This window comes from Lasiodiplodia theobromae (genome assembly GCF_012971845.1).
Source record: "Lasiodiplodia theobromae strain AM2As chromosome Unknown scaffold_1, whole genome shotgun sequence".
Classification (NCBI taxonomy): domain Eukaryota; kingdom Fungi; phylum Ascomycota; class Dothideomycetes; order Botryosphaeriales; family Botryosphaeriaceae; genus Lasiodiplodia; species Lasiodiplodia theobromae.
In genome coordinates, this window is record NW_023336399.1 from 1,111,474 (window position 1) to 1,133,307 (window position 21,834).

The window sequence follows — 21,834 nt, forward strand, 5'->3', positions numbered from 1 at the left end:
TGGTGGGATGGCTCGGGCCTACTGCTGGATTGTTAGATCCGCACCGCGTGTCGCAAACTCGCATCAGGATTGCGCAAGCAAACTGTTCGCTAACTGGTTAAAAATTGCGGTTTGAGTTTGATTCTCTGCTGCCTTCTGGGGGTATCTCGGCTGGAGAGGAGTCTGGTGGTAAAAATTGCTTTTGATCTCTACATTGTCTTCTTTTCGGATCGGTCTTGCTTTTCTTCTCACGCCTCTGTCTAGCGTTTGAGCGGGCTTTTGGATATTGTTTGATTTTTTTTCTCTCATATTTGAATGTAGTGGAGACGAGCAGAGACTGACGGTGTTAGGTGTGCTTGATTCGGTTACTGCACTGGTAGATGTGGTGCTACAGTGACAATATGTGGCCGCGGTACTTAATAAATTTCGGTCTTCACAATAACGCATTGTTTGGGCAATCATTTCGCGAGTTCTTGGCTACTACGGTCTGCAAAAGAGGAGGGAGACGAAGACGATAGACAGATACTGTCCGTAGTGTTTAGGCAGCAACTGCAGGAAGGTGCAGGTGGAATTGGCAGTGTGAATCACATCTAGCACGGTAGAAAATCGATGGTTGAATCGGTGGACGAATAGCTGAGGCCGACACTCGTACGTAATGATGTAAAGAACATGAAAACAAAAGTCCTCGGGCACGTCGCTGCCGATACCTTTGGTTCAATTGGTGCATTTTAGGCATAAAAACATAACGCTAGTTTCATCATTCTAAAATAGCTAGAGACCAAGGCTTTGTTGGGGCAAGAAGGTATGGCTTTCTAGTTGTCATGTAATTCAAGGGAAAGCTCTAGAAGCTCCCCTTCGCTATGCATGTCTAGGCCAGATCATGTCTTGACATCCCGAAACCTTGAATACATTGACCATGGACACAGCGCGTGCTTGACACGTCGCGTGATAGTACTTAGAATGAAGACTTATGAATGGCACGCATTGAAGTGAAGTGAGGCAGCGATTGTTTCCTCATAAGGAAAGTGTGGCTGGGGCCGCGGAGTTGGTGCTTGGCGGGCGTCCAAGCTCAGAGCTTCGCGTCGCCTTTTACCACCACCCGGTCGCGACAAAGAGCCGCACACCTTCACCCGCGCCCAACACGCCGTTTGCGGCTCGAGCACCTCCTGCAATAGCTCAACCCGTGCGACTACATTCGAATTCGCGTCACGCCCGATGAGCGAAACCGATCGTTGAGGAAGAACACGACCCTGCCGACCGCCATGTCGTCAGCGCGCGGAGGTGAGCGCGGCCGCGCGAAGCCCACCCGCTCGAGACCCTCATACACCCGCGGCGGCGCGCACAACAGCAACAGAAACGGGTCCGGAAATGCCAGCGATAGCGACGGAGGAGGCGGCCACAGCTTCCGCGGTGGTCGCGGTCGCGGTGCCTCGAGGGGCTCGTCGACCAGAGGCGCTCCAACCGGCCCCCGTCAGAAACAAACATTCGGAGGTCCGCAGGCGCGCCGCTCCAGCAATTCGACTTCACAGACCAACAGCTTCCAGCCGGCATCGACAGCGGGCCTTCCGTGGCCTCAGCGTTACGAAACAGTATGTTGACTTCTCTTCCCCTCACCCTTCCCCTCCCGTTGGTCGGAAGAAAGAAGAACTAGAATGACTCTATCCCTCTCGCACTACAGCTCAAGTCGAACCGTGCCCTCGAACGGAAGCATGCGATCGCGAACGGATTGATCCAGGACCCCGATAAGCCCCGTCGCTTGGAAGATGCCATCACGATTGTTGGAACCTGCCCGGACATGTGCGCGGAGTATGAGAGGGTGGAACGCGTGGTTCAAAAGGACGTATGGGAAATGGAATTGGTATGATCTGCGGCTCACTTGCATGGCTGAGACATTTTCTGACTATCCTCTGCAGGAGCCCGGCACGAAGGAGCCTTCGGAAGCCCGCATGATTAAGAAGTTTAGGCGCGCCGCTGCTGGCTTGGAAGAGCAGCTTCCCTCGGACCTTCGACCTCCGTCTACGCTTTCGAAAACGTGCGACTACCTATTCAATGTCATCCTCTCCGAGCACGAGCTTGCGAAGGCGCACAAATTCCTCTGGGACCGGACTCGCGCCGTGCGGAACGACTTCACGATTCAACAATGCACGAAGACTCCCGATATCAGGATACAGATCGATTGCTTCGAACGCATTGCCCGGTTCCACATCCTGTCCCTACACCAGATGGCTTTGCCGAAGGAGGATGTACCCACGTCGTACGACAGACACCAAGACCGCGAGCAGCTTGACAAGACGCTTCTTACCCTCATAACTCTTTACGACGAGAACCGGGACCGCTACCGCTCTCCGAACGAGTCCGAGTTCCGCGCATATAGCATCTTGTTCCAAATGGAAGCTATAGTTCCGGACATTGAGGATCGACTACAGTCCTGGCCGGCGGAGATAGTCAGAAATCCTCGCGTTCAGACGGCGCTGAAGATTTACACTACAGCAACGGATACTTCTCAAGATCTGGGGCCCCTCAACCCTAGGATTAGCCACCCGATTGCCCAGTCGAACGCTGGAAAGTTCTTCAACATTGTCAAGTCAAACCAGGTTTCCTATCTCATGGCCTGCGTGGCTGAGTTGGTCTTTAACATGGTCAGGAGGTCCATGCTCAATAACATCTGGAATGCGTATCGGATTGGTGGTGACAGAAAGGTCGAAGACTGGAGTCTGGAAGAGATCGCGAGAGTTATGCACTTCGACGACTATGAAGAAGCGCGTGAGTTTTGCGAGTCTTACAATTTCTCCATCCTGGAGAAAGAAGATGGCACCGAGTTTATCGACCTCACTTCGGTCCCTGGCAAGATTCTCCCGTCAGCCAACCCGAACTTGAGGAAGCAGTTTCGTTCGGAGATGGTGGTGGAAGCCAAACGATTCAACAGATCATATTCCGCCATCGTCAGTGGCCTGACGGTCAAGCAGGCCAAGGAGCGTGGAATGATTGAGGAACCCGAAGTCAATGGGGCTCAACCTTCGCTTTTTGTAAACCAGGACTCTGAATCTGACACGGAAGCAATGAGCACGCCTGGCTCATCCTTTGGTCAACCCGTAAATCCCTTTGCCGCTGCAGCTGCAGCTGCAGCACCCAAAAATCCTTTCGCCCAACCTGCCACAGGCTTCGGCGCACCGGCTGCTCCATCAGCATTCGGACAGCCTACCAACTCTACTCCGTCTACAGGATTTGGAGTCTTCGGCACTCCATCCAGCCAAGGTTCGACGCAGTCTACACCAAACTCTTTTGCTCACAATCCATTCTCACCTCTTTCAGCAGCTTCTACTCCGGCAACCATCGCACCTAGCTCCAGTGCGACTTCCTCGCCTTTCCAGCAGGGCCCGTTTTCCTCGGCGCCATCGCCTTTTGCCAAGCCTGCATCTCCTGCTGCGACCGCAAACACCCAGCCATCCCCGTTCCAGCTTGGTGCTCAACAGGCACCTTTCTCGGCTTTCGGCCAGCCGGCACAGGCGCAGAAGTCGACGACCCCGATCAGCTCATTTGAGGAACCTAGCGATACGCCTCCAGGCTCACCACCAAAGCCTGCCACGTTTCCACGTCCCACGTCATCGGTTCCTACAACGACACCCACCCTTTTCCCGCCAGCAACAGCTTCCACTGAACAAGGCAAGCAGCCACAACCCGCACAAAGCAGCGTTTTCGGCTTTCCGTCTGCAACCTCCAGTTCGGAGGCTACGAAAGAGAACCAACCGCCTAGCAGCATTTTCGGCTTCCCACCAGTTGCTACGAAAAGTTCCACCCCAGCGACCACCGCCACTGCAGCACCGTCCGGTACCCCTTTCCCTTCGTTCACCCCTACCGCTGCCAAGTCAGACGAGAACAAGAATCCGTTTGGCTTCACTGCGTCTCAGGTCTCTGGCACCTCACCCACCAATTTCTCCCTCAAACCAGCTCAGGGCCCTACATCTTCTATATTAGCTGCAGATCACACTCCGACTTCTGCAACTGCATCTCCATTCCCTACCACGACGCCCTCTGCCTCACTGGACCTCGGTCCTCAGGCTCCGAAACCCTCACTTGGAGCCTTCAACCCATCCAAATTTTCTACTCCTCCTTCTACCATTGGGCCCGCCACAAACTCATCGCCATTCTCAATTGGAAACAACACAAGTACCTCAACAGTTGATGCCACCACCACTCAATCCTCACAGCCCCCGAGCTTCACCCCGGCTTCTACCCTTACTTCCACACCACCAAGCTTTACTCCTTCGTCAAGTCTCGCTCCAGTGCCGCCTGCAGCGCAAGCGCCGAAAGCGCCTCCTCCCCAGCCTCAGCCAGATGCTTTGGCCATCGCTAGAGAAAAGGCTCAGAAGGAGAGGCTAAGAGGTCTAGCCGTGGACAGGATCACTGAAAACCTGGTCATGCAGCCTAAAGTTGGTCTGCTCGCTCAGTTCGTAGAGCACATGGCACACAACGTGATCATGGATGCCATGATGGAATTTGAAGACGAGCAGAACCAGAAGGTTGCTGATCAATTCCGCGTAAGGAGCCTCACCTTCAAATATGGCCAAAAGTGGAGAAACATTTGGCGGTCAGAGAAGGTCAGGCGCCGTGGACGCGAGCGGAGGAAGGCTCGTCGTGACGCGCTGAACGCCGCTGCCTCTCGACGGGGGCCAGCTGGGATCGAAACTGACGTCCAAGAGTTCAAAAGCACTATGGGCGCAAGCATGCGAAGGCTGGCTGCCAGTGCCGGTTCGCGCGGTAGTGGACATTTCCGCGACTCATTCAGCTCAAGCATTGGAGTGCACGATATTCTCGAGAGGGATATGCGTCGCCCCACTAGCTCGCAGAACCAATCGTACTTGATGTCTGGAGCACTGCCAAGCAATGACAGCCGCCGCAGCAGCATGCAGTCGGACCTTCTTGGACCCGACAGAGACGGATTCCGCATCTCCAAGTCGAGGAAAGCCCCCATGCAGCCGCCTCAACTAATCCGACACCGCGCCCGATTCCTGTCTGGGGATCCTCTTATTCCAAAAGAGAGCAGCTACACCGGCCGTATCAGCACCACACAGACGGATTACTTCAGGCTGCGGGCAATGGGTATCAAGTACGAGGACGTGCATGGTGGTAGGAAGGGCAGAAAGCGGTATAGGGAATTCGATGATGACGAGGAAGCTATCGTTTCCGACGATGATGGCGAATCGGTTACTCCCCCGGAGAGGAAGAGAAGGATTGCGATGGGCACCCGAGACTACCGGCTCAGTCAAAGCCGTACGCCAACTGGTGAAAATCGTTATGCGGAAACGGTTACTAGCGCGCCCAGCACTATCAACAAGGAGCACGACGACGAAGAAGCTCTCCGGGATCCTACCATTGCCAAGGCTCGTGCGCTTCAGAAGTCCATGTCTGAGTCGATCGATTACTATCGAAACATTCGAGAGCAGATCGAGAAAGAGAGGTCTGAGTCCGTTCAGGCCTCGACCACCAATCCTCTTGCCCAGTCTTACAGCTCCTTCCGCGCGTCTATTTTCCCTGAAGCACGGCCAGCGCCTCCAGACCTGCCCAAGTACTGGAGTCGCGAGAGCAAATTCCTGCCTCGTTCGGAATATGGCGGGGCTCGTTGGCTGGCGAACGCACAGAAGGGCAAAGAAAGGGCTGTCGAACCATCGACTAACGCAAAGCCGTCGAAACCCAACTTCGATCAACAAGTCCCTTCTTCTCAGCCTGTCAACAGGGCAAGGACGACTTCACAGTCGTTCAACTCGATGGTTCCCGATAGCAACCCATTCATCTCGACGCAATCTTCCAAGCGCCCCACACCGAATGGAATGGGAACTCAAGGCGACGAGATCATGATACTTTCGTCTGACGATGAAGATGATGTGAAGGAAAACAAGATCCGTGTCAAGCGCGAAGAAACCCCAGCCAACTTGGACGACGATGACGATGTGATGGAAGTGACTCAAGTCGGGGGCTCTCAGTCTTTTACGGGGGATTTCGAGACTCAGTATGGCCAGCCTGATGCGTTCGACAGTCAGTTCGAGGATCAGTACCAGTATGCTCAAGGTCTCGAAACTACCGAGATGGATGAAGATGAGGTTGATCCCGCGCTTCTGGATGAGGATGATGGAGATGATGAGGTGGAAGGAGATGACGAGGGAGGAGACGATGTGGATGTGGAAGATGATGAGGAAGACGAAGAGGATGAGGAGGAGGAGGAGGAAGAAGATGAAGAGGATGATGACATCATTGAGGACGACGATGATGTTTCTGAGGAGGAAGAAACAGAGAGCGACGAAGACAGTGAGGAACGTGGTGTCACACCAAGTGGCAAGTACAAAGACAAGGGCAACAGCTTCGACGACGCGATCGAGCTATGAGGACAGAGCCACGGTTTTGGAGATGACATTCCTGGTCCCCTGGTCTTCTCTCACTGGTTCACGGGACTACCATTTCTCTCGGAAGGTTGGAGGCTCCTTTTCGTCGACAGTTTTCCTTGGCGCCCATGATCGGCTCAGGCCGTAGCGATTTTCCATTCGATCGGGTCTTAACAGCGTGTATAGTGAACAAGCGGTACCATATAAACATTTCCGTCAATTCGGGATTCAACAGTTCGTCGACTTTGCTCGGTTTCTTTTTTTTTTTTTTTTTTCAAAAGCTCGAAAACCATTGCGGGGTGGAGAAAGTCGTAACTCTGGCATGCATAGCGATTTGGCGTTTATCTTCCCTCTCATTTGCGCATGGGCTTCTCTGGCGGGTAGTGCAGGCGGTCGGTCTGCTTTTTAGGCGTCGTGAAGATGGGGAACGAGTGGGCTAGCGGATACTAGAGATTCGCTGTGGAGAGTGGTATCTTAGCTACTGCTAGTGCGGTGCATAGCTTGAACGAATTGCGAAGTAGCTTGCTTCAATGGAAGCGTGGAGGATGGCTATCAATCTGAATGGTTCACTCCAAGCATGCGGTACCGTTTGATCGAAAAACAAAGTTGCCGATTGATAAATGCCGTTCTCGGGAGCCTATCAGCAAGTATTAACTTTTGTCAAAGCACCGAAACAGGCTTTCAGTATTCTTAAGCTAGGTTGCTAGCTCCCTCATAAGTTCGATATATCCTGTGAGCACTTGTCTCCAGGATGGCTGCGAGTACATCATCCCCCTCTATTGTGGACTCCTGCGTCCCGACCGAAATCTCTCCGATGTCTCATTGCGCCACCGGAATTGCTGCCGACTTGTTGAACTAACGTTTGAAACCAAGTCTTCGGTCAGAATTGGTGAAACATCGACAACCAAAGTTGTGGTGGGAACCGTAAATTCCCACCCATTAATGGGTAATCGTGATATGATCGGCCGCTACAAGGCCGCTATCGACAGCACGAGTATTTTACCACCTACCCCCTATAGTCAGACCCTTTTTTTTTTTTACCAAACACGCCAGTCACTGCGCGGTCATCGAGATTGAAAAGCGTGCAAGAGGCTGTAAAGATATATCAGCAGGGGAGGGGAAAAGGAGAACATCACGCAAACTCGAGGCAAAGGCGAAATGATGTCTCTAAACTGGAGACGCGGGCCCAGGGTCTCGTTCCCGGTAATTGGGGGAGTTACCATTTATAACGCCGACACGTGATGGCGTGGCGCCGCAAGGTCCTCTACCAGTTCATGGCAGTGGCTGGACCATTGTGCGCGGTCCATGATCGCCGCGCACGCCCATATCCCCGCCCCGCACCGACGCGTATGCCCAGAACTGGCTCGTATGGGCGCTGGGCATTATGCTCATTGGCTCACTGGAGCTTAAATCCCCTAAGTCATAGCGCACTACAGATACTTTCTCCTACTTCTTGTCCGCCCCTCGTCTCCTTCTCAAGACCGGGGCCCATCATGAGACACCTATCGTCGTTTGCTCCTTCGTTTTCTTTTGTGCGTGGCAGCATGATGCCCCGAAAGTCATGGCTACTGTGCTCAGTTTACTTTATCCTGGCTCTGTGGACAGGTAGATGGATGCAAATGCAGTTGTATTTGAGTAATGATGCTAACTGTGTTGGTATCGCAGGTCTCGCATTAACATGGTTTTTCCTTCCCTCTCCAATCGTCGAAGACGACTACGTCTCTCTCCCCTCCAAACTGATTAATCAACATAAAGAGTTTACCCGTATTTACGAGTACGCACACCTCCGCCCTTCGTGTGAATCTTTAACTGTTCCGAGCAGTACGGCTGACATTCAGAAGAACTGCACGCTTTTTTACACCCACTTCCTCCAATAAAGGAGAACAGCATCCTTCAACCTTCTTTACACACGCTCGTAACCACCGGTAAGCCATTCTCCAGTCTGAGCCTCTCCTCATCCACTCATTAGCAAGTCCTTTCACCCAAAACTAACACCCAAACCCTTTTCACTTCCCAGAAACTTTGCCCTCCGCTTCACCATCGACCCAGCCAGACAATATCTAATCGTCAACGACCAACAACGCATCGCCCTCCGCAACGGCAACATAGCAGAGCGCTTCTCGGCAGCCATCCCCATCTTCGTCCCCGTCGGCAACCTCGCCCCATCATCCTCAACCTCCTCCACCTTCTCCCTCTCCCGCATCCTCCCTCCCTCCTTCTTCCCCTTCCCCTTCCCACCCTGGTTCCACGCCGCCGACGCCACCCTCCTCTCGTGGTGGCTCGCGCCCTCGACCGCCGTGGTCAACCTGCGCGCCTCATGGTCGGGCGCGACCGACGAGGAAGGCTTCGGCGGGCCCATGGAGATCTGGCCCGACGACGAGAGCTGGTACGACGGATCAGACGGCGACAGCGAAAAGCGGCAGCCGCCGGGCCCACCGCGCGGCACGCGCCCGCTGCTCACCGTCACCGTCGTCCGCAGCCAGATCCCCAACAACGACATCATCGTCAGCGCGCCGCCGCTGAGCGTCAGCCCCACGGCGACGCTGGCGTTCCGGCGCGCGGCGTTTGCGTGGCTGTTTCCGGCGTGGTTCCTGGGCGCGAGGCTGGTGGGGGCGTGTGGCCGCGGCGGTGGAGTGTGCTGGATGGCGGTGGCGGTGGTTATTTTGGTGGTGGGGGTTGTTGGGTTGGTGGTGCGGAGGCAGCGGCGGAGGGTGTTGGTGGAAAGGTCCGAGAAGGTGGTGGGTGTCAGGAGGTCGTCGGGGTGTCGGCGGTGGGATTGGTGTGCGAGCGGAAGGAGGCCTGTGGGGGGGAGGGCGCGGAGCAAGAATCAGTCTGTGGATTTGTTGGAAAGTGGAGATGGTGTTTGGCTAGGGAAGGAGAGGAGGGGGTAAAGACTGTTTCTTCATAAAATGAAGTTTTTGCCGCTCTCCATCTGACTTCAAGAACAGAGGGCTAAGGTAGTTGCTTGAGTTGTTGTAGTAACTTCACAATTTTCAATCATCAGATCCGTGAAGGTACCCAACCAGCTTAATCGTCTAAATTCACATATCAGCCGCCTTAAGACATCGGGAACTTTCAAGTCCATCAACGGCCACAGTCTCTGTCCGCCGAGGGTATGGGAACACTGATACGAGCTACACATGGTTCACTTTTCTCCGCAATTTCCTTTGTAGAGAGATTCGATATTCATTGTAGTCACTTCTGTGTACGGAAAAGGGTGGTCCTTAGGATCATCCTGCGGAGTGAAGAATACAGGAAACACGATGCTAGTGGACTTCTCAGGTCATCCTCCACGTCATTGTCCGAGCGACATCAAACCGCGTTCGACATTTGCTGACTCCCTTCTGCCTGTGGTGCTGAGCCATGTGGTGCTGAACCATGTGGCGCCGTGTGGCGCGTGAAGGGCGTGTGCGCAATGTTCGGCTCGGATTGTGACATGGGGATACGGGATTTCTGCCGAACTTCATTGCTCAACAGCTGTTGTTCTCGCTGCAGCCGGCGGAATTTCACCTTTTGGTACAACCACGGAGTTAGCATAGGCATTTTCTACTTGAGAAAAAAGAGCACTTACGAAGAGGATAGCTGCGATGGCAATATATACCAGCCAGAAAACCACACTGATGGCGATGGCTGCGTAAACCAACGGTGCGAGAACGTTGAGGATCATGGTGGCGTGGTGACGTGAAAAAGAGTTGGGCTGAGCTGAGCGATAAGACTGCGGGTTGGAGATGGTGGATGGAGAGAGCTTGTCGAGCGAGAGTTTTAAGTGGGAGGGAGCGGGGTCGAAATTCTGGGGAGGCAGTCGCCGCCAGTGATTGCTCAGCGAGGAAAGCACCATGGTCCCACAATGGGCGTCGAAAGATTTGAGCCATCGTGACTACTGTCTATCAGCAACTACCTACGTAAGTCGGATGCCCTTGCTCGCGAAGATAACTGCGGGCGGTCATTTCTTTTGGCACCTACGTGGAGTGAACGTTAGGGCGTAGATATAAAGTGTACATACATTTGCATCTCGAAATACAGTTTCGAGGAACATGTTCATGGTACTGCATGGTATATTACATGGATATCAACAGAAGCAAACTCGTGCAAAACAGCGGTCTCTTGCAGGACCGCGAGGTATCATTTCCATAACTCTGTGCACGGCACCAGTTCCCCGTGCTCTTTCCCCGAACGCCCAAAGAAACAGAAATCCCCCCGATTGTCGGCTGATTTTTCTTTCTTTCCCTTTTACGGCATCTCAGCCTTGGCCCTTTCCCTCGAGTCGGCCTCCATCGGGGGCTGGTAGGCGTCCATCTCGGCCGGGTGGTAGTAGCCGCCAGCGGGCGGGCCGTATTGGTAGGGCTGGAGGCCGCCTTCCTCCTGCTGCGGCGCGGCGTGGTAGCCGCCCTCGCGGGCACGGCGCTCGGCGGCCTTCTGGTTGGCGACGCTGATCTCCTCGGCCTGGCGCTTGCGGCGCTGCCTGTTCCGGCGGATGACGCAGCAGAAGACGAAGAGAGAGATGAGGCCGCCGACCACGAACAAGACGACGACGACGATGATGGCGATCATGCCGCCGTTGACCGTCTTCTTGGTGTTGTTATACTCGCGATTGAAGTCGGAGTTGCTGGTTTGTGCCATTGCTGTGGTTGGGAGTAGCGCTAGGAGTAGCGAAAGCAAGGATAGCGCCATGGTCTGCGTGGGGGCCATGGTTGCGGTGTGGTTTCTGATTTTGCAGCCGGTGGTGTTGGGCGTGTGTTGCTGAATTTTTTCCCCCTCTACGCGTCTGAGGAAACACGGCGCCTTATGTTTGCTTATTTCGAGTGTCTGAGTTGTGTCGCTATCCGGGTTGTTTGAGGGTGGTCGAGCACGTCGTGGAACGGTCGTGTCGGAGGTGGAAATGCGGGCAGCGTGCAGTTAAACTTCTCACTGCTTCACCTGTGCTGCAGAATGACGGCAGGCCAAGGAACTTTGTCTTGAGATCAGGCATCGATGGAACGTTGGCTGGTTATATAGCAGGAGTGCTTCGAATCCTTCGGTCACACGGGCGGCCAATGAGGGTGCGTAGCGACACAGAAGTTGCTATTTTCAATCCACACCCAACACCGCCCGAGCGCAGGAGTGGTCAGGCTGAAATCGACGGCCCGGTGCGTTGATCACCTTGATACGGTGCGCGCAGTGCTGGCGGCTCAACGTCAACACTGAATGTGGCAATCCGCGGTGCTGCGCTTTTCCGCATGAAGTAATTTGTGAAGGGCTGATTGGCCGGTGTACCGTGGCTGTGCGGAGCGGGAGGGCTTGGAGGATTATCGCACGTGCTCCTCTGACGACATGAACCCTGCCGTGAAGAGCGCCGATACCCGCACCTCTCTTGCCTGCGCCTTGCGTGGCTATACGGCTGTGGCTTAAAGAAAAGCCCCGAGTTGAGACAAAGGCGGCCGCTCCCAAGGCCAGCTTGTACATGCTTGTACCACCGCGTCAGTCCACATCTCTCCACTCCACGCCGTTGTGAAGACGCTACTTGACCCGCGTCTGTGTGCAAAGCCGATGGTAAGCGATGGCTTCAAAGGGATGCTCAGCGCTGCAGTGCTGCTACCTACAGCTTGCTCGTGGAGACGCCGGTCTTGCGCGGCTTTGATATTATCCAATAGTATTTGGTGCTTATTTCGGGGTATCTCAAGAAGACCGAAATGTGTATAGTCGACCACCCCGCAGGCTCGTCTAGCCCGATCCTGCCGCCGCCCCAACTCCTGATATGCAGGCATGATCATACAATGCTCGTAACAGAAACGCCTTGGAAATGCAAGTGTACACGCGGCACGCCGTCAGAATATGCCTATTCTCTGGCCCCATCCTTCTCTTTGCGGGTTCACCACAATCTGGTACGGAAACGGGTTCGTCTCGGTCGTCGTGATGGGCGGGATGTGGTCCTTGTCGCGGTTGACGATGTTGACAATCTTGAGCGCCGTCTTGTGCAGGCTCTTCTCCATCGCGCGCCTCACTTTGATGACGTCGGTCTCGTTCCGGGGCGTCGCGAGCGTGACGTCGAGCGTCCACAGCTCCCAGCAGATCTCCTCGTCACCGCGCCCCTTTCCTAGCCCGCCGAACGGGAAATACGATTTTCTTCGCCGCTTCTCGAAGAACTGTATGGCCAGCTGCCCGCGGCCGCGCTGCTGGTGCCCGGCGCCCGTCTCCAGGGCGCGCACCAGCTCGGCCGCGCGCCGGTCGATCAGCGTCTCGAGATCAACGTCGTCGATGGCCGGCAGCGTCAGGTCGAGCAGGTCGCGGTGCAGCGGAGTCACCGGCGTGAAGTAGCGATGGAAGAAGATGGTGTGCAGGATGGCTGCGCTCAGCGTGTCAGCTTGGGGCGTCCGTGTGCGCCAGGGCAGCAGGGGCGGCGCAGTGCGGCAGAGGGAAAAGTACCTTTGACGATGTCCTTCACACAGGTGGGATCCGCGAAGACCTCGAGTACGTATTCGGGGGTGCGGCGCGGCTCCATGGCGGGGTGCGCTCGCGGGGTCGAGCACTTTGCGAAGGGATGATGGGGGCTTGGAGAAGCGGCTAGCGGGTTGCAACGGACGTCTAGAGTGGGCGGTCGGCGAGGTAAACGGAGGTGTTGAGGTTGCGATGACGGATTTACAGTGGGGTCAGAGTCGGGTGTCTTTGGGGCCGCCCGCGGGGTTTGGGCTGGCAATCTTCAAGCCCAGCTGACTCCGGCTCACTCCACGCTCGCTCGTCTGTCACGCTCCAGCCAGCCCAGAGCCCGCGCGAGCCTCGGCCCGCCCAACCTGGTCGCAACCCCAACCTCCGAGACACCCATCACTTGACAGAGCATGTAGCTGCGCCCGACACGCCAGCCAGCACTATGATATCCGCTACGCGCCGGTGGTTCAGGCGCAATCGCACCAACTTCGCCATCGGCGCCGGCGTGCTGGGCGCCGGCTACCTTGCTGGCCAGTACCTGCTGGGCAAGCTCTCCGAAGCTCGCCAGCGCATGAGCGACGAGCGCATCGCTCGCGAGAAGTGCGCTCCAAGCCGCCGCCGCACAAAGAGCACGCGTGCTGACGACCATCTCACAGTCTGCGCCGCCGTTTCGAGCAGAACCAGGAAGACTGCACCTTCACCGTCCTCGCCATCCTGCCTACCGCCACCGAGAACATCCTCGGCGCCCTGCCCGTCGAACAGACATTGAGCGAGCTGCAGAAGCAGAAGGCCGAGCGTCTGCAGCGCAGTGTTGCCCCGTCCGACATCGCTTCCACCGACGCCCCCTCCGAAGCTCCGAGTGCGGCGGACGACGATGGTCGGAGCTTGAAAAGCTTCCAGAGCGAGAGCATCGTGCACGCCAGCCAGGTCGTGGGCAGTGGCAATGGCAACGGTAATGGCGAAGGGAAAAGCGACGGAGCCTCTCTGGCCCCCCCGAAACCTAAGAAGAGCAAGGCTCAGCTTTGGAACGACATGAAGATTCATTGTACGCCCTCGCACGTCCCGATTCCTGCCAAGACCTCCTAACAACTTCGTATAGCCATTGCACGAGCTTTCACCTTGCTCTACACCTTGTCACTCCTTACCCTCTTGACTCGCATCCAGCTCAACCTTCTTGGTCGTCGCAACTACTTGGCCAGCGTCGTCACTTTGGCCTCGCCCCCTGCCCATGGGACCGGTATCAGCCTGGAGAACCACGAAGATGACAATGTCGAGCAAGCGTACGGCAATGACTTTGAGACAAACCGCAAATATCTTTCGTTTAGCTGGTGGCTCCTGCACCGCGGCTGCAAGGACATCATGGAGAAGGTGGTCTCGGCCGTAATGGATGTGTTCGGTCCATTGAATCCACGTGAAGAAATCACGCTCGAGAGGCTATCTGAGTTGACGCTCGAGGTGCGGAAGAAGGTTGAAGGTGCTACAGAAGATGAGCGGAGGTGAGCCATTCTTTACGGTGGGTTGTAGAAGAGCTTGGCCCTTCTCAAATTCTCGTCCGAGATGTTGCATCTGTTACACAGGTGGTTGAAGACTACGTCTGGGTGTTCTTGTGCAACCTCAAGGCGCACACGTGCATCTGGATATTGACTTCAACTGTCCGTATAGGGGGGGCAGTGTCTCGCGGAACATGAAAGGGCAAAGTCTTCTGCAATCAGCTGTGCCTCGGGTGGCGCAAAGGCATGTGCTAAAATATCACAGGACGAGAAAGTGGCTCGCATATCTTCTTCCTCCGGCTGACAAAGAGTCCTACGTGCTCTCCGAGTCTGGCATGGCGACCGAGGAGAATCCGGCCAGTCCCGAGGACAACACTCCTCTTCGCCGCTTACTTGACGAGACATCTGACATCATCGAGTCGCCTTCGTTTGCTCACGTCCTGACACTTCTTCTCGACACGACCTTCTCTGTCCTGATCGACGGCAAGATTGCCACACTCTCGTACAAGCTGCCGCCCGTGTCTGCTGATTCTGCGCGTGTCATTGAGCTCACCGACCCTAATTCGGCAAAGACCAAGGTTGCGAACACCCTTGCAATTTTCTGCCGTCAAGCGCATGTAATTGGGAGCGGCACGAACAATGAGTATCTCTCGGCAATGGAGAACGTGCGCGACCTCGAAGCATTCGCTGCTGTTGTTTACAGCAGCAACTTTGACTTCGAGCCGCCCGAGGACGTTGGCAAAGGCACGGAAACGCGTCCGACGACGTCCAGGACATCAATTGCGGACGAGCCTGCATTCGCCGCGCTCGGGGGAGAGGCGAGCATAATAGAAAAGGACAGCGGCTTCGAGGCAGCATGGGGGAAGGCCGTGGGCAAGGAAGAGGCGAGGGAAGCTTGAGGTGTATGAATTGAACTCAGGGGTTGTACAATAGCGGCCATTCGGCCGGAACTGATACCCAGGGAATGAGAAATGCTTTCGTGGCAGCTTGGCGCTCGATGCATCGTGAGTTTCCCCGAAGTGTGCTGCAGGAGGCCAATAGCGCGGCCAACAAGAATAGAAGTTCCGGTCAGCCAGAACATGTCCGAGTGTTTTTGGGTTGACAGGTCGCCGGTGCCCAGGGGCTCACGGAGCTGCGGTCGGCAATTGCTGGATTATCGATACTCCACATGCTCGCCTAACGGACGTACACGAACGCGCGGTGCAGGCGTCTCCCCGTGGATCGAAATTTCTCGGGGGTGTGGGAGAAATGTGGAGCCTGGGGCGAAGGATTGCAAGACCAGGCTGTTGGGAAGAGCTCTCGGTTCGGGGTAAGCCTTCTGAGTCGTTGGAAATGGTGGTGGTGGCGGCGGTTGTTTCTGCTGGCCGCGTGCCGCCCCCGTGTTCCCCCCCTCGTCTTCCTTCCCCATACATGCACTCCGGTGCTCCACTTCTCGCGCACGCGTGCATCAGGGCCGATCCCCAAATTCCGGTTACTCGCGTCGAGCATAACTCCTTTCTGACGAGAGTAATTCGGAGCGCACCGGATTCGCGGGCGAGATTGGCAAGTGTCCGGATCCGCACCAACAACTTGCTGCACTCGTTGCGTCACCAACTCCAAGCCAATTGCCAATTTCGAGTAGCACGTGATGCGGGTGATTGCGGCTCCTCGGATAGCGCCCTCCTGCCTCGGCCAATCCGTCGCACCTATCCAAACATCCATTTTGGGAAGCCTACAGGGTCAGTCGAGATAGAGCATCAGCTGTGTAGTGTTGTTAGCAGGTGGCAGACAGAAGTGAGGGAGCCTGTGCTACAGTGACGCAAGCCATGTCGTGCAGATATCATGAGAGGGCCAAGAAAACTGGCCCATGAACTCATAGCTCGAAGGAACTTTGAACTTCCGTCGCCTTCCGCAGTAGCACTTCAGCTCCTTCCAACATCCAAACTTTCTCCCTCGCGCGCCCGTTTGCAGTGAACGTCCATGTCGCCCAGTGTGCCGTTTGGTGTCTCCACGAAAACAACAATGCCGAGCAGGAAACAGCCTCTTCCCAAGGCCTTTCGCCCGACGCCGAAGCGAATGCCTGCGCAACGCTGAAACGCCCTCTTCGCAATAGAACCGTTACCGCCCTCGCATACTTTCAGCACGGATGCAGCTTTTGTATCTCTCTTATCGCACACGGACAGGAATCCTTTCGTTTACGACCGCGCTGCGAGCCGCCAGAGGCACCGCGCACGCAATATCCGTGCCGCCTCAACGTCGTGGCCGCGCGCGCCCCGGAGCGCACCTGCGTCTCGTCTGTTCACCCCGCGTTTCATCAGCAGCGATCGCAATGAAGTGTTTGCAGGAATTCTGGCCAGGTGGTGCGTGGGCTGAAAAGAGGAAAACAAAAAAAAAAGTTGGCACATGAAGATGGCATTATGCTGGGCGGTAAGAGAAGGGACGATGAATTAAGAGGTGGATGGCCATGGCGCCAAGTGCCAATCTTCGCCGAGAAAGCAACTAAGCCGAGGCAGAGGAAAGAACGACAACGGCAGCGGAGCGGAGGTGCATTTGCATTGGCATGGCGGAGAGATGTGGAGGGGTGGAAAGCGGGGTGGGAGGGGCAGCCAAAGCCCCGGTGCCACGAAAGGGAAGGAAGGAAAAAAAAAGATTCTGCAACTCCACCATCTGGGTAAGGGGAATATTCTCAAGAGGAGGGGAAAAGAGCCGGACGGGCAATGAACGTCTAGCGTCCCAACTGCCGCGAACCAGCTACATGGTTTTCCTATGCTGCTTCGTCCGGGGAAGGCGAGTATGTGCTGGTCGACCGGACACAGGCACCGGCGCTTCGAGTGGCTGGGAGACGTTGTTCGCGGCGGATGATCCGCTGGCTAGTTGGCCGCCCGAGTGTCTTGCCTGCATTAGGCCCCAGGATTTTCTCTTCTTTTGTCTACTTCTGAGAGTCGGTCTGGGGCAGCTCTTGTGGAGGGCCCCATCTTACATCACCTTCCTAGCAGGCAAGACGGTTTGATGAACGACATCCTGGTCGTTTCTTGCATTCGGCGGTAGGAGATCATCTTCAACGGTCGCCGGTTGATGGGTCTCCCGCATGTCTGGTGCTGCCGTAGCGCTGTCGATGATGAATGAAGCTCTGGCGGAGGAACAGACCAGTGCCTGTTTCGGGATGCCATCCCTACAAGCAGCAGAGAGCATCCATGCATAGCATCTTCAAGACGATTGTATATCTTGGCTCATTTTGGACAACGGTACTTCAGAGTATGCTCGCCGCTTCGTCCGATTGGCTGGCCCGCATTGCAACTCGAGCAGACCTCTCCCTAACGCCTTGACGGATGTTGCAATGGTCTTGCAACCGGGGCGAAGTTTGAAAAGCGGGATTAGGTTTCCCGCGGCCACCACAAAGACCGTCGACAAGTCGCATCATCCCAGCTGGCTGCATACCAGGCGCGTCGGCGGTCGCTGCCGCTTACGGCAGTGCTTATTTCAGACGGCTGGCAAAGTCCGATCCCTGTTTGGCCGACATTAACGGACGGGCAGTACCGGAGGATTCTCATGAAAAAATTGAAGGCGTTGACAGAGATTTACTTCATCTCACGTCCGCCAAGAACGCCGGGCGTTCGGCAGTCTTCGTGTACAGTCGGCAAAACATGTGTCACTTGTTACCACACGCGCCAACTCGCGGTAGTGCGACGTAATGCTCCCATGTCGAGAGGCTCCATCTCCGAGAACAGATCGGGTAGGCGGCTGACTCGCGGGCGACTCCAAGGACAAGCAACGATCGCCTCGGATCAAGCCACTGACGCCGCAGGGCTTTTTCCCGCGCAGCGCCCAGAGCACGCCGCGCACGCCCAGCCGGCGGCAAGCAACGCACAAGGCGGGTGCCGACTCTTGTTTTCTCTTCGCTTCAGGCGCGCCGCAAATCAGAATCAAGGAAATTTCTGTTTGAATTTTTCTTTCGCCAGAGACGCGACGTCGTCATACATGGCGCGACCATGGCCATCGCAGGTCCATCTCGAGCAGGGACGTCGGACCGACTGCAGGCTGGCCGTGCTGTTGGCCTGACATGCAAACATGCCTGTTCGGGCATGGGTGTGGGTTGCGCGCGCGCTGTTTTCCTGTCTCACGTGTGCGGGTGTGGTTGTGCGGAACGAAACTAAACGGGCAAGTCGGCGGCTCTGGTACCTGCGGGCCACCGGCGTGGCGTTAGTGTGGTGGGTATGGGTATGGGTGTGGGTGAGGAGGGCGGTCAGCATGATGCGGCACGCATGCGGAGGACCCTGATGAACCGAGAGACGCGCATCCTGGGCGTGCAGATGGCGTCGTGCCACTCGGCCGTCATCGCACCCACGCGCCGGGCGGCAGCTGGCAAGTGCCGAGGGTGCCAGCATGTGCATGCTGTGGGCAGCAGGCTGGTGGGCACGCGAGAGCGTGGCAGATGCGGTGAGGGCGGGAGTTGGCGCGAGGTTTGACCGGCACGCCAGATATGCGTATCTGAGATGCTCGCACCACGCGGGGACTCGAGAAGATGGGGGAGGGCGGCCGGAAAAGGCGTCCCTTTCGGCAGCCAGGCTCGTCATCAACCCACGAAACACTGGGGACGCGGCCCACCAGGAAGCGACTGCCAATGCAGCAGGGCTCCAGCGGTGGTGGGCCCGCTCCTCTCCTCCTCTCCACCTTTCGCTCCCCTTGGTCGGTTGCGAGACGCCGTGTCCGCTGCGGTCTGGGGCGGAGGATCCACGAGGCTGATTGGCCCGGCGTGGGCGCAGGCCCCGGCCACCGCACCCGGTTTGCGCCGTGGGTGAAGGCTCGCGTCGTCCGGCGCAGCGGGCAGCCGACGTCATCTGCGGCGGGAGAGCGGCGTTGGGCTGAGGCAAACGGCGCGCGCGAGAAACTTTGCCGAGGCGGCGGCGTGCGAAGGAGTGCGAAGGCGGGCCGGGCGCGCGGCATAGTTGCTTGGTGCAGCGAAGACCGGCTGGGCGTCTTGGGGGCGCTTGGCCGACGGCACGAACTCCAGCGCTGCGCTTGGGCGGCGCGCAGATCGCCTCTCCCGCCATGGAGAGCGGCGACGGGCGCACCCAGCGCCTCAGCACAGGGTCCACCGCAACAGGCGCGCCAGCCAGCCCCCACATGGAGACACCGGCCTGCACTATGCCCGCCTGGGCCACTGTCCCCGGCCAATGACGTCCTCATCTCCCTCGCCCAACCCGACGCTGTCCTCTCCTTGGTACCGACTGGGAAACGATGTTGCATCCATCAGCAATCTCTGCAAAAAGCCGTTGCGCTAGAGCGACTCTCGTCTGCAGGGATGATGCTGCCCGCCGCGAGCGCTGCACTTAAAGCCTGCCGTCTCCCCCGGATCCAACCCGTCTCCATCGTGCCAGCGTTGTTTTTCTCCTTTGTGCCTTTTGATACCCGCTCCGCACATTGCCCTGGGACGTGCTAGCCTCGTTCCCCGGTTCCGAGAAGCCAGACTTCGCACGACCTCTGGCTGGCTCCCAGAGAGACTTAAAAGCATTGTGCTTTCCCGCGCCGAGTGCGCCAACATCCTCCTCCACCACCGATTCCTCGACAGTCCGCCATCATGACGGAAATCGACGTGAAGATGCCCCAGTTCCTGGGCATGAGGGGCAAGACGCTCAGCCTTGTCGTCTCCATTGTTGCCACCACCGGTTTCTTGCGTAAGTCTTCATTTGCCAGCCAGCAAGCATTGCGAGCCTAACTGTTCTCTCCGTCCAGTCTTCGGTTACGATCAGGGTGTCATGTCCGGTATCATTGCCGCTGAGCCCTTCAACGACTACTTCCCCGAGACCAAGGACGACAAGACTTACCAGGGTTTCGTCACTGCCATCTACGAAGTTGGCTGCTTGTTTGGTGCCGTCATCATGTTGATCTACGGTGACGCTCTTGGTCGCAGAAAGGGAATCATGGCCGGCGCTACCATCATGATTCTCGGCGTCATCATTCAGATCACCGCCGTCAAGGGACACAAGGCCACCGTGCAGTTCATCATCGGCCGTACCATCACCGGTGTCGGCAACGGCATGAACACCTCGACGATCCCCACCTACCAGGCCGAGTGCTCCAAGTCGAACAACCGTGGTCTGCTGATCTGCATTGAGGGCGGTATCATCGCTTTCGGTACTATGATTGCCTACTGGATCGACTACGGCTGCAGCTACGGCTCTGAGAACCTGTCTTGGCGCTTCCCCATTGCCTTCCAGATCTTCTTCGGTCTGATTGTTGTCATCTTCATGATCGGTCTGCCCGAGTCGCCCCGCTGGCTGCTCAGCAAGGACCGTCCCGAGGAGGCTCTCAAGGTCATCGCCGCTCTTCGCGGTCTTACCGTCGACGACGACGAGACTAAGCTGCAGGCTTCCATCATCATGGACGGCATCCGCGCCTCCGGCCACGCTGGTGGCAACACGTCCTACCGCGACCTGCTCACCGGCGGCAAGACCCAGCACTGCCGCCGCATGCTCATCGGTGCCTCGTCCCAGTTCTTCCAGCAGCTTGGCGGTTGCAACGCTGTCATCTACTACTTCCCCATTCTGTTCGAAGACACCATTGGCGAGACGACCAACATGTCGCTGCTCCTGGGTGGTGTTAACATGATCGTCTACTCCATCTTCGCCACCACCTCCTGGTTCCTCATCGAGCGCACCGGTCGCCGCAAGCTGTTCCTCATCGGCACCGTTGGCCAGTGCTTGTCCATGGTTCTGGTTTTCGCTTGTTTGATTCCCGGCAACCCCCAGGATGCCAAGGGTGCCGCTGTTGGTCTGTTCACCTACATCGCCTTCTTCGGCGCCACCTGGCTTCCTCTGCCCTGGCTCTACCCGGCCGAAATCTCGCCGCTTAAGACCCGTGCGAAGGCCAACGCTGTGTCGACTATTACCAACTGGCTGTTCAACTTCTTGATCGTCATGGTTGTTCCCGTCATGATCGACAGCATTGGCTGGGGTACCTACCTCTTCTTCGCCGTCGTCAACGCCTGCTTCTTCCCCGTCATCTACTTGTACTACCCCGAGACTAAGATGAGGTCTCTGGAGGAGATTGACCTGATCTTCGCCAAGGGCTACCTCGAGAACATGAGCTACGTCACCGCCGCCAAGGAGCTGCCCTTCCTCTCCGACGACGAGATCGATGCCAAGGCCAAGGAGTACGGCTTCGTCTCGGACGAGAACAACACCAGCGGCGACGAGAACGAGAAGGCCGAGCACACCGAGAAGGAGGTCGAGAACGGCACCAACCAGGTGTAAGCCGGAGAGGCAGAGCTTGCTCTCTTTTCCCGTTCGTCTTTTTCAGCACTACCTCGCTGTACCAATGATGCTTGTCTAGATGGCATCTTCGCGTTTTGACTTCGTACTACTACCCCCAACAACGCCGCCTAATACTTTCGCGGCGCTCTTGGGCTTTTTTCCCTTCCCCTTTTTTCATTTTCGATGATACCAAAGACTGCAAGATTGGTCTACAGACACTCCTGCCGCCGACTAGATGTCTCTATTGGCGCAGCTGGACTCAGAAGTTGTTGAAGGATGGATGGTTCGAAGCGTGTAACGTCACTCACGCTTTGGTCATCTGTCCCATGTCCCGTCGTTCATGAAAAGACGGAG

At 56.5% G+C, this 21,834-nt stretch overlaps 6 protein-coding genes across 6 annotated transcripts; 4 read left to right on the forward strand and 2 right to left on the reverse strand.

The window, feature by feature from the left end:
* Positions 1–1,241: 1,241 nt before the first annotated feature.
* On the forward strand, positions 1,242–6,359 carry LTHEOB_321 (SAC3/GANP/Nin1/mts3/eIF-3 p25 protein; the record flags this gene model as incomplete). Its single annotated transcript, XM_035512108.1, has 3 exons — positions 1,242–1,568; positions 1,658–1,837; positions 1,893–6,359. The coding sequence occupies 3 exons, from the start codon at positions 1,242–1,244 to the stop codon at positions 6,357–6,359; spliced, it is 4,974 nt and encodes a 1,657-aa protein (XP_035372323.1).
* Positions 6,360–7,597: 1,238 nt separating this feature from the next.
* LTHEOB_322 (uncharacterized protein) lies at positions 7,598–9,247 on the forward strand (the record flags this gene model as incomplete). The annotated part of the gene is made up of 2 exons (XM_035512119.1): positions 7,598–7,650; positions 8,374–9,247. 2 exons carry the CDS (start codon positions 7,598–7,600, stop codon positions 9,245–9,247), a joined length of 927 nt encoding a protein of 308 aa, XP_035372324.1.
* A 1,339-nt stretch (positions 9,248–10,586) lies between these two features.
* Positions 10,587–10,976, reverse strand: LTHEOB_323 (uncharacterized protein; the record flags this gene model as incomplete). The annotated part of the gene is made up of 1 exon (XM_035512130.1): positions 10,587–10,976. One exon carries the CDS (start codon positions 10,974–10,976, stop codon positions 10,587–10,589), a length of 390 nt encoding a protein of 129 aa, XP_035372325.1.
* A 1,184-nt stretch (positions 10,977–12,160) lies between these two features.
* Positions 12,161–12,834, reverse strand: LTHEOB_324 (Autophagy-related protein; the record flags this gene model as incomplete). The annotated part of the gene is made up of 2 exons (XM_035512141.1): positions 12,161–12,678; positions 12,759–12,834. The coding sequence occupies 2 exons, from the start codon at positions 12,832–12,834 to the stop codon at positions 12,161–12,163; spliced, it is 594 nt and encodes a 197-aa protein (XP_035372326.1).
* Positions 12,835–13,200: 366 nt separating this feature from the next.
* Positions 13,201–15,147, forward strand: LTHEOB_325 (Peroxin 3; the record flags this gene model as incomplete). Its single annotated transcript, XM_035512152.1, has 4 exons — positions 13,201–13,358; positions 13,415–13,803; positions 13,858–14,254; positions 14,514–15,147. 4 exons carry the CDS (start codon positions 13,201–13,203, stop codon positions 15,145–15,147), a joined length of 1,578 nt encoding a protein of 525 aa, XP_035372327.1.
* Positions 15,148–19,805: 4,658 nt separating this feature from the next.
* Positions 19,806–21,480, forward strand: LTHEOB_326 (Hexose carrier protein; the record flags this gene model as incomplete). The annotated part of the gene is made up of 2 exons (XM_035512163.1): positions 19,806–19,902; positions 19,961–21,480. The coding sequence occupies 2 exons, from the start codon at positions 19,806–19,808 to the stop codon at positions 21,478–21,480; spliced, it is 1,617 nt and encodes a 538-aa protein (XP_035372328.1).
* Positions 21,481–21,834: the final 354 nt, after the last annotated feature.